Source organism: Podarcis filfolensis (genome assembly GCF_964270895.1).
Source record: "Podarcis filfolensis genome assembly, chromosome: 3".
NCBI classification, from domain to species: Eukaryota; Metazoa; Chordata; class Lepidosauria; order Squamata; family Lacertidae; genus Podarcis; species Podarcis filfolensis.
The window spans coordinates 54,690,468-54,704,735 of record NC_139606.1 but is presented as its reverse complement, the minus strand read 5'-3'; the positions used below and the strand labels follow the sequence as shown (position 1 = coordinate 54,704,735).

At 47.6% G+C, this 14,268-nt stretch overlaps 1 protein-coding gene across 1 annotated transcript in view; it reads right to left on the bottom strand.

Annotated features, from left to right (window-relative positions):
* The window catches only part of SLC35F1 (solute carrier family 35 member F1), a 182,434-nt gene extending 174,853 nt beyond the window's left edge, over positions 1-7,581 (bottom strand). Inside the window, exon 1 of the mRNA XM_083608642.1 lies at positions 6,822-7,581. Coding sequence (XP_083464768.1) covers positions 6,822-6,988 — 167 coding nt within the window. The 5' untranslated portion in view covers positions 6,989-7,581. The remainder of the gene's footprint in view (positions 1-6,821) is intronic.
* Positions 7,582-14,268: the final 6,687 nt, after the last annotated feature.

Genomic DNA, 14,268 nt, shown 5'->3' with positions numbered 1-14,268 from the left:
ATGATCACTGGCTTGGGAGTTGGAGTCCAATATCTGGGGAGCATCCAATTGGAAACAACAACAGCCATGTTCTATCTCCACTGTCAGAAGCACCATGGCTCTAAATACCAGTTGCTTGGAATTGCAGGTGGGCAGAGTGCTGCTGTGCTCATGTCCAGTTTACGTGCTTCTCATGAGACTCAATCTCAGGGTTGTGGGCCCCACCTTGGGCAAAAAGTATCCTGCATTACAGGTCATTGGACTAGAGAACCCTCTTGGTCCCTTCCAGCTCTACAATTCTATGATCCTGTGATACTTTCCTGCCATTCCCCCAACAACTGATATTCAGAGGAATACTCCTTATGAATTTGGAGATTCCAATTAACCATCACAACTAATCCTGGGAAGAGAAGGGAGCTGCTCCCTGGAAGCAGACACTATAGTTCAGCATTTGCTTCTCCTTGTTCATTTAAAAAACAACAACCAGGATGTCTGCATCATTGATTCAATCACCAATTGTTTTCTCGGCAGCTTCAATACATCCAACTTATAGCGCCTTCATTAACTTTGGAGAGCTATTCCCTCCAGGGGTGCCGACTTGGGTCCCAGCCTGTGGGTGCCCAGCAGCGCATGTGCAATGTGACGTCATGGCGTCAGGGTCTACATGCGTGCACTGCTGCTCTCTATTGCCACTTCCCTGCTTGGAGCTTGCCTGGGAAATGATAGGAAAGGGAGCAAGTCACAAGGGGACTCTGGAGCAGCTGGGCTGCACGGAGATCACTGGCCAAAGGCCAGGCTGCCTCCTGAGAAACTCTCTGCACTCCTGCCACCGCCATCCGCCTCAGCAAACCTCGCAGGCTTATATTGCCTGCACAATCACATTCTCCCAACCTGCATTTCCCAACAAACTGGTATTCAGAGGCATCCTACCGCCAATGGTGAAAGTAGCTGGGAATGTCTGACATATCAGGGAGTGGAGGCTTGTGAGATGGGGCAGGGCCTAATGGTGCCTGGAAAGCACAGAGGAGAATACTTGGCCAGTAAGGGTATGAGCCTAACTAAGCCTGGTACCCCAGGGGTGGAGCCTAGTGGACATCAGGTCAGGAAGAGCAAATATGTATTTCTTTAGGAATATTTTAAGCCTGTCCCTTCACCACCACTAAACAATCCCAGGGTTGGGTGGGGTAGAACAAAATAAATAAAAACAAGCACAGTTACACAAAAATAGCATAAAAACAAGGGAAGGGAAGCAGCAATGACAAAACAGCTAAGCATAGAACAGCTTGACTCTTTGATGCTGGTCCTTCACCCTGAGAAGGAAACTAGAGCAAGAGTCAGATGCTCAGCTGGGAGTATGCCCCACTAAACATAGAGTAAACCCCAAAACTTTAAATAAAGCCCTGATAACAGAGATTGCCAATGCCCACATATATCCTGGCACAAAGGAGGCATAATCAAGGACATATTCCAGGCAATCAAAAGCCCTCAAAGAGGGCACAAAGCAAAGCTGGTGAGAGGTGTGGCCTAGGGAGAGGGGGGAGTAGCCTAGGGAGAGTCCTGAGTTCCTAACAGAAAGGTCTGGAGGACCAGAGTTGGCACCCAGGCCTGAGGTTTCCCACCCCTGTGGGAAACCATGGTTAACAGTTTATTGTTGATATGCAGATGGCTCCTGCTTTGCTTATCACTTAGTATAAGCAGAAATGACAAACCACAATCCCTGGCTTAGCTCTATGTCAGAATTGGGAGTCGTGGTTTGTTTCACTCAATTAATCAGGCATCATATCATGGTTTGTTTAACGAGAAACAAACCATGATCCCTGTTCAGACATAAAGCTAAGCCAGGAGTCGTGTCTCATTGTTCCAGTTTGCACTATGGTTGCCAACTGCAGCTACTGAGGGCACAATCACTGAACCATCACTTAGTCATATTAACTCTGTATGGATTAATATTTTAACTACAAACGTAACCTTTGATGACACTGTTTTTCTTCCCAAAGGTGAAGGGAGGGGGGGAGTAATGCAGTGAAAAAGAACCTTCAGATTCATACTTTTTCCACTGCCCTTATGTTAAGAGAAATTAAATAGCTCTTTGTTTCTCTTTATACAAAATCCCACAGGAAGATAGTTCTTTTGTTCTGCACAAGAAAGCTCAAGTGTTCAAGGTTATGAGAATTCATTCTGTAAGACTTGCAAAGTCAAATACATTGGATTTTCAGGTTTATTTTAATTAATAGCAGAGATGTCATAATTTGCCTCTCTAATCATGCAACTCAGATGAACTTGCTGGTTTAGGGTGGCAGAATATTTCTCAAACTATTTTATTTACCATATATCATCATCATCATCATCATCTTGTATTTGGCTTTACTTCAAAGTGGTTTTCCTCTACTTTTTTAAACTAAGCTGCATAGAGTAAGCCCACAACTTATGCACATTTAACTTGTGTTCATTCAACTTTATGCGCATGGTAAAAAAAATTTAAAATTAAATTAAAAGGGGGCAGAAAGAGGGCAGGATTCTGGAGGAAATAACTTAGAAAATTCCACCCACCACTGAACCCAGTGTGTTTTGACTATGCACAACTTAGTTGCCTTGTCCTGCATCGAACTGACTAAGGTTAAGAACATGCTAAGAGATGAGCATCCAGTTTCTTGTTTTGCACTGGTTTATAGATGCTGAAGTGCATACTGCACTCTGAACCTGCTGTGGCCAAAGTCCATGCCTCCTTGGGAAGCCTCACAGCACCCTCAAAAGCCAACAGTCATCATTGTCCTAGAAGTCCCCTCTGACTCGCTCTCTCCTCCACATCTTCACCAATTAGTGCACTTGCATTGTAGGTGCGTCCATGTTAAGGGATCATTTCTCTAGACATATTCTTTACTTCATACTGTCTCTCAACAGTGTTCTCTCCCTCTCAGAAATGGAAGAAGCGTTTGCTGTTATGAAACTTAAGAGACTAGAAGCAGGAGGTATTTGTGCTTCTTGTTCTTCCTGACATTTCATAGCATCTAACACCACTCAGAGTTGATCCCCAAAAACAAATCTACAGAGAAAAAGAAGGGAAAGTGCCCTTCCTATATCCAATGCCATTTGGGGCTGAGATCCTGGACAGAATTCACCACAACACCTTCAGACAAGAGTTGCTATTTGCTTCACATCATAACATTAGAGTTGCTTCAAGGGTATCTGTTTCTATGACCAATTAAGTAAAATACGTTTTCCATCTCCGACAGGCTTTCAAGATGTTCCTGGAGTGAGAAGAACTCATTAAAATGAAGGCAGTGACATTACTTGAGGACTGGCAGTGACATTGCTCTAGGAATTGCAGAAAACATCATCAGGGTTGGTGGTTAAAATAATCAGCTCCAAATTCAGAAAAGCTTGAAAAATTAAAATGCACTCCCATATCTCACCACCTTTCATCTACAAGCAGTGCTTAATTAGGGATCTGTCTTGAAATAAATTCCATGGATGAGATTTGGAATATGTCAAGCAATCACCAAGAAAAACATATACAAAAGCACCTCTGCCCACCCCTCCAAAAGGTTCATCTGCTGGGGACCCTTTGCATCCTCCTATCGCTACACCTTTTTGCTTCCACCTTCTTGCTTACCATCATTAGCCACAAGAGCCAAATCATGCATACAAATGGTAACCACCAGCCATATCTTAGGTGGCATTCAACTCAGTATTACTCAGAGCAGACACACTGAAATTAATTAGCATGCCTGAGTTAGGTCCACTCATTTCAATAGGCTTACTGAGTCAGTGGTGTTCAACTAGTGTGCAGTGGCACCCTGGGGTGCCTTGAATGATGGTCTGGGGTGCAGTGGGCAACACTGGCCTCTGTCCTTTTTTCCTTCCCTCCCTCCTTTGATGCCCTCTCGTGTCTCTGCCTCCCAAAGGCTTGCACAGCTGTTGGTTGCAGCAGCCCTGGCTACAAGCTCCCCAGGTGAATGGTGCCTCTGGGGCAGGCTAGGGGTTGCTTCCCAGGCACCTCTCTTTGGGGCAGGGGGGGCATCTCAGAGACCAGGGGCATTGGTGCGGCTGCAGGCAAGGGGTGACATAACCAGGATCCTGAGTGCCACAAGGGTGCTGCAGAAAGAATGTAGTTGGTTAAGGGAGCCATGGACCCAAAAAGGTTGAAAACCTCTGCTCTGAGTATTAACCTTACTCTACCAACCTAGCAGTTAGAAAGCATACCAGTGCAAGTAGATAAATAGGTACTGCTGTGGTGGGAAGGTAAACGGCATTCTGTGCGCTCTGGCTTCTGTCATGGTGTCCCATTGCACCTGAAGCAGTTTAGTCATGCTGGCCACATGACCCAGAAAGCTGTCTGCAGACAAATGCCGGCTCCATCAAACTGAAAGAGGAGATGAGCACTGCACCCCATAGTCAAGTTCAACTGGACTTAAGCATCCAGGGGTCCTTTACCTTTACCTTACTTAGAGTAAAATTTAGTTGAATACTGTGTTCAAATCAGTGCTTTTCTTTTTAAAACCACTTCAAACTGTGAATATTTTATGTGGTTTGGAGATAAGCTGTGCCTAGTGACAATCACATACCCATTTCTGGCAGCGAGGCAAACTAAAGCTACTATAAACCATGAAGTGGATGAGGGAATTGGCACACGAGAGGGCAGGAGAAGGAGGACATCCCACACAAGGCTGCTGTATGCTCCCAACAGGCAAACCTTTAGGGGGGAGGGGGGGTGTAAGTGAGCACATTTGCAAAGTGGAGAGACCAAGTGGAGATCGCAAACAAGCACATGCCTCAACCTTGTTCTACTGGCTACAACAGATGGCTTCTTTCAAGCCCAGGAAAGGTCTGTGTGGGTGTACGTGCAGCCACAGGTTCCATGCTGGTGACTCCTGGGCCAAAATGACAAACAGCACTAAGTTGCAGCTTCAGTTCCAACAGTTATCTTTTAAAAAAGTAAGTAAGTAAGCACTGATCAAGTTTGCATCTCTCTTCACAAATGGCTCAAACGCTCAACAGGCACACTTGCACCCTGGCCTGGGAGCACTAATAGGTGGGACCCTCTGTTTTTCAAGGGTGAGAGGCCCTGCACGTACTCTTTATGAGAGCAGCAAGGTTGCAGACCCATACAATAGCAAGAGGCACAGTGGGTCTTTCATGAGGAAACTCAGACGGAAGTCAATTTCTCACCCTACAGGAGCCTGGCTTGCCAACACATTTAGCAGAGTATACAAGTTAATCAGATCTGGAGAAAATAAAACTAGGGATTTACCATTTATATAGGAATACAGTTATGAAATAAATGGATTTTGAGTCATAGGCTTTTCTGGCAGACTCTTATTTATCCTTTTCAAATCTTAAAAAAAATAAATACAGACCACCTGTAAAGGCAATCCTGATTTCCCCTCGCCAACATTGCCCAGCCCTTGTGTGAAGAAGCCGTATCATCTTTACAATGGGAACTTTCCCTATCATCACCAGCAGGCAAGCTTGTGCTAATCCAAACCCACTGAAAATCCCAGGAGACTTTAGGCTTTGTTTGTTTGAGAATATTGCAAATGCAAACACACACACACACACAATACCTCCTCATGCGAATAAAGAATAGACTAATCTCAACTGCATTTCTAAATCCTCCCTACTTCATGCCCATCATTCAAGGAATCCACACTGGGTATGAACATTTCACTATTAAGATTTGAAACCGCACAATATACCGTAAATGGTTTCTCCTTGCTAGTGAATTCCATAGAAAAAGGTGCAAACAAAAACCAGCCTCTTCCAGATCCGCAGAGCGAGAGCAGCTGGAGAGAGTCCTGGGTCTATACAAAGCATTGTTTAAAATGGCCTTTCTTAGAGAGTTAACTGCACCATGACAGGGGTACCCAAACACCATCCTCCCCCAACCAAACCTCGTGGCAGAATTAAGACACTTTGGTCCTTTTGTGAAAGGGCTGCCTTTGCCTCCATCACTGTTCTACTTGAGCATCAACTCCAACTCTGTGGTTTGCTGCAGTGTCTCCTGGATCGGGGCCGTGCCATCCCCTCCGTTCTGGCACTTTATGGAATGAATGTGCTCGCTTGAATGAGAGAAGCAGGCAGTCACTAAGGGCAAGGGAGGGAGCAGCAGCAGTTTAGTTTTCAAAAGATGCCTTTTACACCTCTTCCCTCCCTTAACTCAGGTTAAGCGTGTGGGTGAGAAATGCCAAAGGAGAGCAGGTCAGCATTTTGCATCTCTCACACAGGCTGCAGTTCTCTCTCGTTTTGGGGCAACGCATCCTCTACCCACCATGTTAGTGTACCACCTGCTGCCGCCTCTACAAATGCAAAGCTTCCATTTTGCCCCCCAATCTCCATTAGCCCTAGGGAGGCTTTCAGAAGTCTCCCATGGCACTAGCCACTGCTCCATATATGGGAGCGGGATGCCCCTGCATTCAAAATCACCCAATCGAACACAATGGATGGCCCTTTCTTTATACCCACAGAAACTCTGGGCAACCTAGCAAGACTTTTCTAGAGCGATCCCTATGAGGAGCGTCTGTTGGGGCTCTGGGTGCAACTCGGAGCCAGGACTTAAGAGCTGTGGCTGGAATGCTCAGGTCAGAGAGATCCGCCTTCGACTAAAAAAAAAAAAAAAAAAGAGCCCGGCTGAGCATGTACAGAGCGCCCTTCTATCGTTCCGCCTCGCCCTCCAGCGCTGGACCGGAAGAAGGGATCTTAAGCCGGCGGGTGTTGGCGTTTGCCTTTTCTCTCCTGCAGGAGATCCGGCTCCTGCAGCCTGGCTCTGCGCTCTCCACGCCAGGCGACTGGAAGAGGGGTGGGGGGCGAGCGAGAGGCCGCGAAGGGCGTGGGCAGCAGCTCACCTGTTAAACACTTTCCGGATCCTCTGGCGCACGCTGGAAGCCGAGGGGGCGGAGATGCTGCTCCTGCCGCTGCTGCCGCCGCCGCTGCCCTCGGGCGGCAGGTTCTCGATGGTGGCCACGACATGGTTGGGCTGCTGCTGCTGCTGCTGCTGCTCCGGAGAGATCATCGCGGCGGGGCTGGCGCTCAGAAGCGAGCAGCAGGGCGCATCGTGCGCCGCCCGGCCGCCCAGGCGAGAATCCCGCGGGAGATCCAGGAGCAGCAGCCGCGGGAGAGGCTGCGCGCCGGGCTTGAGCGCTGCTCCTCGGGGCTCCAGCTCCAGCCGCCGCCGCCGCCGCCTCCTCAGTGCTGCTCAGCCATGAAGCGAGGGGCGGACTCCTCCTCCTCCTTCGCAGGCAGCAGCAAGTGTCCGCCGGCAGCGGGGGGTGGCGGGGCGTCCGTCTGAGGCAGCCCGGAGAAGCGGCTGCCTCGTGTTGGTGGCTTCGCGGCTCCTCTTCTTTTGTCTCCCCTCAGCCCCGTCCGGCGCCTCTGCCTGCTCGCCTCACAGCGCTGCGGTCAGGTGCAGCGCCTGCCGCGAGCTGGCCGCCCAGTCCGGCCGAGGGGGCTGCCCGTGCGCGCGCGCGCTGAGCAACGCAGAAGTGCAGCAGCCAGGAGGAGAGAGGGAGAAAGAGAGAGGGGAGAAGCGAAGCGGCCCCACGCCCCCCTCCCCTCCTCGAATCGCGCCCACCAGAGGGAGCACGTGCTGGCAAGCCTCTCCCAGGCCGGCCGTCCATCCGCCCACCGACCCCTCCCCCGTGTCTGCTTCTCTCTCTCTCAATTGTCTGCCGGGAGTTGTAGTTTCTCCATCTTCCAGGTGTTTCCCTTCAGACGCCTGATTAGCTTCAGAACCACCCGGCCTTGGACAGCGGCAAGCACCGGAAGCTCGCTTGCAACTCGGGCTGAGCAGAACCCACAGATCTGGCGCCAAAAATAAGGGAAAGCTCATGTCTTGCTGCAGCACCTCACACACTTGATTCTGAAAAGGTGGTGTGGCAGCAGTGGCGTAGCGTGGGGGGTGCAGGGGGGGGCCGGCCGCACCGGGCGCAACATCTGGGGGTTAGGGTTAGGGGGCGCAAATCCACGGGTTAGGGGTGCAAATTACTTGCCTTGCCCCGGGTTCTGACAGCCCACGCTACGCCACTGTGTGGCAGAGCAAGGTGGCACTTTCTGTCTGGCCTCAAGTGGCAAAAAAAATTCCTGATCTCAGGATTGCAGAACTTACAGCTGTCAGTTCTGAGGGAAGACAAAGAACCACAGCCCAGGTGGGGCTCGCAAGCTTGAAGAGGAAGTGCGTGATTCCTCAGCTGGAGGCTCAGGGCAGGTGAGGGTCACGTGCCTCATCAAGCCCAGAAGGTTTTAAAGGAAAGCTGTTCTGGCCAGGATGCCGTCTCTGGTTCTTGAGGAGACCCTCCCCCAGCCCAAAGATATCGTATTTGGGGTGGGTCTTCTGAAGTGCGTTCCTGCACCTTTTGGTGCAAAAAAAAAAAAGCACTGCCTAGGACTTTGTGCATGCAAACCGTGTGCTCTGCCACTGAGCTATGCCCCTTTTCCTATATACCAGGGATTATTTTGCAGGGGGGGGTGCCCACTACCCCTTCCTACTCCTTGGTGTCCTCCCTGAAAACAAGCCAATACAGAGCATGCATTAGTGGCAAATAATGTATAAATTCAATAGGGTTGTGGGACACAGTGTTCCAGGAATGGAGAATGTGTGGTTGTTAGGATCTGATTCCCATCAGTTCCAGCCAACGTGGCCAATGGTTAGGGATAATGGGAGGTGTAGTCCAGCAACATCTTGGAGGGCCACAAAGGGATATTGCTTATTGCTTGTAAGCCGCTCTGAGCCCGGCCTTGGCTGGGGAGGGCGGGGTATAAATAAAAAATTATTATTATTATTATTATTATTATTATTATTATTATTATTATTATAATATCCATGTCTGGCTAAAGCATCAAGCTAATATGCAGGAGAGCCTTGCACTCAACATGCCAGCCATGTTGGTTACAACTGCATTCGTGTTCCCACCCTGAACAGAAAAGTGTGAGTGAAAGACCCACTTTCCTAAATGTGCCACGGGCACACATGAAGGAAGTCCAGGGCTTTCTGCTGTGGGTTCCCAAGTGTCTCTTTTCAGGCAGCTCCCCTTGTTGTTGTTTAGTCGTTTAGCCGTGTCCGACTCTTCGTGACCCCGTGGACCAGAGCACACCAGGCACTCCTGTCTTCCACTGCCTCCCGCAGTTTGGTCAGACTCATGTTTGTAGCTTCGAGAACACTGTCCAACCATCTCGTCCTCTGTCGTCCCCTTCTCCTTGTGCCCTCCATCTTTCCCAACATCAGGGTCTTTCCCAGGGAGTCTTCTCTTCTCATGAGGTGGCCAAAGTATTGGAGCCTCAGCTTCACGATCTGTCCTTCCAGTGAGCACTCAGGGCTGATTTCCTTAAGAATGGATAGGTTTGATCTTCTTGCAGTCCATGGGACTCTCAAGAGTCTCCTCCAGCACCATAATTCAAAAGCATCAATTCTTCGGCCTTCTTTATGGTCCAGCTCTCACTTCCATACATCTCTACTGGAGGCAGCTCCCCATCACACTTTAAATGTTTATTATGGTAAGCACTGCAGACAGAATTCCTCCGTTAAAGTGTGGAGCTGCTCTTAGAATTGCAGTTTTGTCCAGTGTTTCTTGGTCTCTCTCTCTGTGCATATAAAGGTAAAGTGTGAGGGAAAGAAGTAAAATGTTTCTGGAGGCAAGGTAGACATCAAATAGCATGCCCAGCATATGCTTGTTTTATGTTTTTATTGTGCCTATCTTCTAACAAGTTCAAGAAAGCATACAGGGTTTCTCCATAACATTTTGTCCTTACAACAGTCCTGTGAGGTAGGCTAGGCTGAGAAATAATGACTGTCCCAAACTCCTTCAATGAGCTTCAGGCTCAAGTAGGGATTTTAATTCAAATCTCATCAATCACACTCTACCACATTAACGACAACAACCATTAACCCCAAAGGATACATCTCTGCCTTTCACTTTTAAAATGTTTCCTATGGCAAACAAATCTTTCCAGGTGGCATCAACATATTTTTTTTAAACCACAATATGTAATATCAACATATAAAAAGTAATTGGGATCCTTCCCATAGTTGATTGCAGGGCAGATGCAGTTATGGGGTGAATGTGTTACATGATACACACATAGGCCCTGCTGTCCTGTTAGGGTCAGCATGAAAAAGATCATCTGGAGTTACAGGTGTATCTTACACTTCTTTGCTACAATTTCAGAGAAACTCCATTTTCTTTTTCTCTCTGCTTTCAGAATGATTTATTGTGCAGCTTGAATTTTACCAGCACAGCTTAGCTTTAAAGCTCTAAAGACATCTGTGTTACATAATTTCTGAATTTGTTATCATGAGAGGAGAGCAGACATGGTTAGATAGTATCAGCCTAACAAAGTAAGATCCATTTCATCATTATTTCTTTTATATCTCTGAACGTGTAAGTTTGAGGAAGAGCCCTGTGAGACTCAGAAGTCTGGACATTGCTTTAGTCCAAATAAAGCCATGGTATCACTTGCTCTGTTTCTGCTTTTGTACAAGGAAAAGACCTGCCACAAGTTACACATGCAGACTAATCATTCAGCAACTGCAACTTCTAGTGTTGACTCACAGGTGTGAAGCAGACATTGTTGATCAAAACATTCCAGCCAGGAATGTTCTATATCCCCTTGCAGTATCTCAAACTGAAGTGGTGAAGCATGGAGTGATGGACATATGTGGTGCAATGTTTGCTCAGAAGTATTGTGCCCTGTGAGACTTTGTCCAAGGTAAATTGTTTAGGTTTGCAATCCTAGTGGGGCTACTTGCGTATGGAAGAACCACAATAGGGACATCAGCATAAGGGACTATTCACCATGTGCCTTTAACATTAAAGTCTATAAATAATTAAAACTGGAGTAATCTTCCTGGGAGACAGATTGATTTCCTCTGTATTTATTTCTTTAATTCCTAACTGGCATGTTTTATGATTGTTCCCATTTGTCTGTGATTGCTGAACACTGATGAGCTGAGAAGAATTATTGCTGCCTGATTACTTTTCGTTAAAAAACACAAGAACACACCTTACTATTACTGAGCAAGCGCCAACAAAATCGTTATTGACTCAAGAGGTTCTTCTGACTGGCATTTAATTAGGTGATGAGGAAAGATAGAAGATGTGAGGTATATTATAGCTATTACCTCATTGTGCCTTGCTGGGGAGAAGACAGTAGCCAAGGTCAGACCACAAAAATCCCACTCACTTAAATACGCCTACTTATGGGTAGCAAAAGGAAGAACAAAGAAACAGTGGGGTCACTCAGAGGAGAAGATGGTGAAATGCAAGCAGGGGACACAGAAGGGGCTGAACTCCTCAATGCCTTCTTTGCCTCAGTCTTCTCCGATAAAGAAAACAATGCCCGACCTGAAGAATTTGGAGCAAATGATTCAGCAGAGGAAACACAGCCCAGAATAACTAAGGAGATAGTACAAGAATACTTGGCTAGTTTAGATGTATTCAAGTCTCCAGGGCCAGATGAACTGCATCCAAGAGTATTAAAAGAACTGGCAGATGTGATTTCAGAACCACTGGCAGTCATCTTTGAGAATTCCTGGAGAACAGGCGAAGTCCCGGCAGACTGGAGGAGGGCAAATGTTGTCCCTATTTTCAAAAAGGGGAAAAGAGAGGACCCAAATAATTACCGCCCAGTCAGTCTGACATCAATACCAGGGAAGATTCTGGAGCAGATCATTAAGCAAACAGTCTGTGAGCACCTAGAAAGGAATGCTGTGATCACCAATAGTCAGCATGGATTTATGAAAAATAAGTCATGTCAGACTAACCTGATCTCGTTTTTTGACAGAATTACAAGCCTGGTAGATGAAGGGAACGCAGTGGATGTAGCCTACCTTGATTTCAGCAAGGCATTTGACAAGGTGCCCCATGATATTCTTGTAAAGAAGCTGGTAAAATGCGGTCTTGACTATGCTACCTCTCAGTGGATTTATAACTGGCTGACTGACCGAACCCAAAGGGTGCTCATCAATGGTTCCTCTTCATCCTGGAGAAGAGTGACTAATGGGGTGCCACAGGGTTCTGTCTTGGGCCCGGTCTTATTCAACATCTTTATCAACAACTTGGATGATGGACTCAAGGGCATCCTGATCAAATTTGCAGATGACACCAAACTGGGAGGGGTGGCTAACACCCCAGAGGACAGGATCACACTTCAAAACGACCTTGACAGATTAGAGAACTGGGCCAAAACAAACAAGATGAATTTTAACAGGGAGAAATGTAAAGTATTGCACTTGGGCAAAAAAAATGAGAGGCACAAATACAAGATGGGTGACACCTGGCTTGAGAGCAGTACATGTGAAAAGGATCTAGGAGTCTTGGTTGACCACAAACTTGACATGAGCCAACAGTGTGACGCGGCAGCTAAAAAAGCCAATGCAATTCTGGGCTGCATCAATAGGAGTATAGCATCTAGATCAAGGGAAGTAATAGTGCCACTGTATTCTGCTCTGGTCAGACCTCACCCGGAGTACTGTGTCCAGTTCTGGGCACCACAGTTCAAGAAGGACACTGACAAACTGGAACGTGTCCAGAGGAAGGCAACCAAAATGGTCAAAGGCCTGGAAACGATGCCTTATGAGGAACGGCTAAGGGAGCTGGCCATGTGTAGCCTGGAGAAGAGGAGGTTAAGGGGTGATATGATAGCCATGTTCAAATATATAAAAGGATGCCACATAGAGGAGGGAGAAAGGTTGTTTTCTGCTGCTCCAGAGAAGCGGACACGGAGCAATGGTTCCAAACTACAAGAAAGAAGATTCCACCTAAACATTAGGAAGAACTTCCTGACAGTAAGAGCTGTTCGACAGTGGAATTTGCTGCCAAGGAGTGTGGTGGAGTCTCCTTCTTTGGAGGTCTTTAAGCAGAGGCTTGGCAACCATATGTCAGGAGTGCTCTGATGGTGTTTCCTGCTTGGCAGGGGGTTGGACTCGATGGCCCTTGTGGTCTCTTCCAACTCTATGATTCTATGATTCTATGATTCTATGGGTCACAGATTATAGACCAAGGCCCAGTGCACCTGGTTGTATGATGAACACACCCAGGGTTTGGCACTAGAACTGGCTTGTCTGGTGGGGCAGAGGCATGGTGCTAGCTTCCCACAAGGTGGGGAACATCTGTTTACCAGGAAGGGTTGGGATAAAGGAGAGGCAGCAGGGAGGTCAACGTGGTACCAACACACTGGTAGAGCCAATTCAGCATCCCTGCTGGTGTGCTTGCTGCAAAAAGTCCATTTTTTGAAAAACAAGTTTGATGCAGCTGAGCAACAGGGCACTTTAACTGCACAAACCCAAATTTCTGGTGATGGTAGAAATTTATCCAGCATGCCTCTGAATGTCATTTGCTGGGAATCACTAGTGGGGAGAGTGCTGTTGTGCTCAGGTACTGCTTGCGGGTCTTCCCAAAGATTTCTGGTTGGCTACTGTGAGAAAAGGATGCTGAACTAGATAGGTCATTGGCCTGATCCAACAGGGCTCTTCTTAAGTTCTTACTGATTAACTACACTGCTGAACTGCCATCAAAATGCTCACACACTATCAGCCTGTTCTGATGCTGCTGCATCTCAGGGGAACATCATGCACCTCTCTCTGGAGCATTCTGGCTTTTAAGGACACCCCCTCTCAGTGCCAAACTTCTCTGCTTCCTACTTTACTAGCAATGTCAGGAGACAGACGTGAGACAAGTGAGCCCTGTAATAGCATGTTGCCGTGCGGAGGGTGGTTGCTTTTATTCAGGGTATCAGTCAGCCAGCCACCCTCTTTTCTGGGACTTTCTGTCCCCCACCCCCCTGTTAACAGCCAGACAGCATACTGTTCCTGTTGAGCATAAAGGTAAAGGGACCCCTGACCATTAGGTCCAGTCGCGGATGACTCTGGGTTTGCGGCGCTCATCTCGCTTTACTGGACGAGGGAGCTGGCGTACAGCTTCTGGGTTATGTGGCCAGCATGACTAAGCCGCTTCTGGCAAACCAGAGCAGCGCACAGAAATGCCGTTTACCTTTCCACCGGAACGGTACCTATTTATCTACTTGCACTTGATGTGCTTTCGAACTGCTAGGTGGGCAGGAGCAATGGGAGCTCACCCAGTCATAGGGATTTGAACCGCCGACCTTCTGATCAGCAAACCCTAGGCTCTGTGGTTTAGACCACAGCGCCACCCGCTGTGCATACTCAGTCCTTAATGGGGTCTCCTTCCCACTTGCTTGAAAGTTTCTTTTTATATAAAAAATGGTTTTTGTGTGAATCCTGGGGTTCCTCCAATCTGGTGATACACCCCTCTTGTGCATGGATGGTGTTGTTTTGGCAAC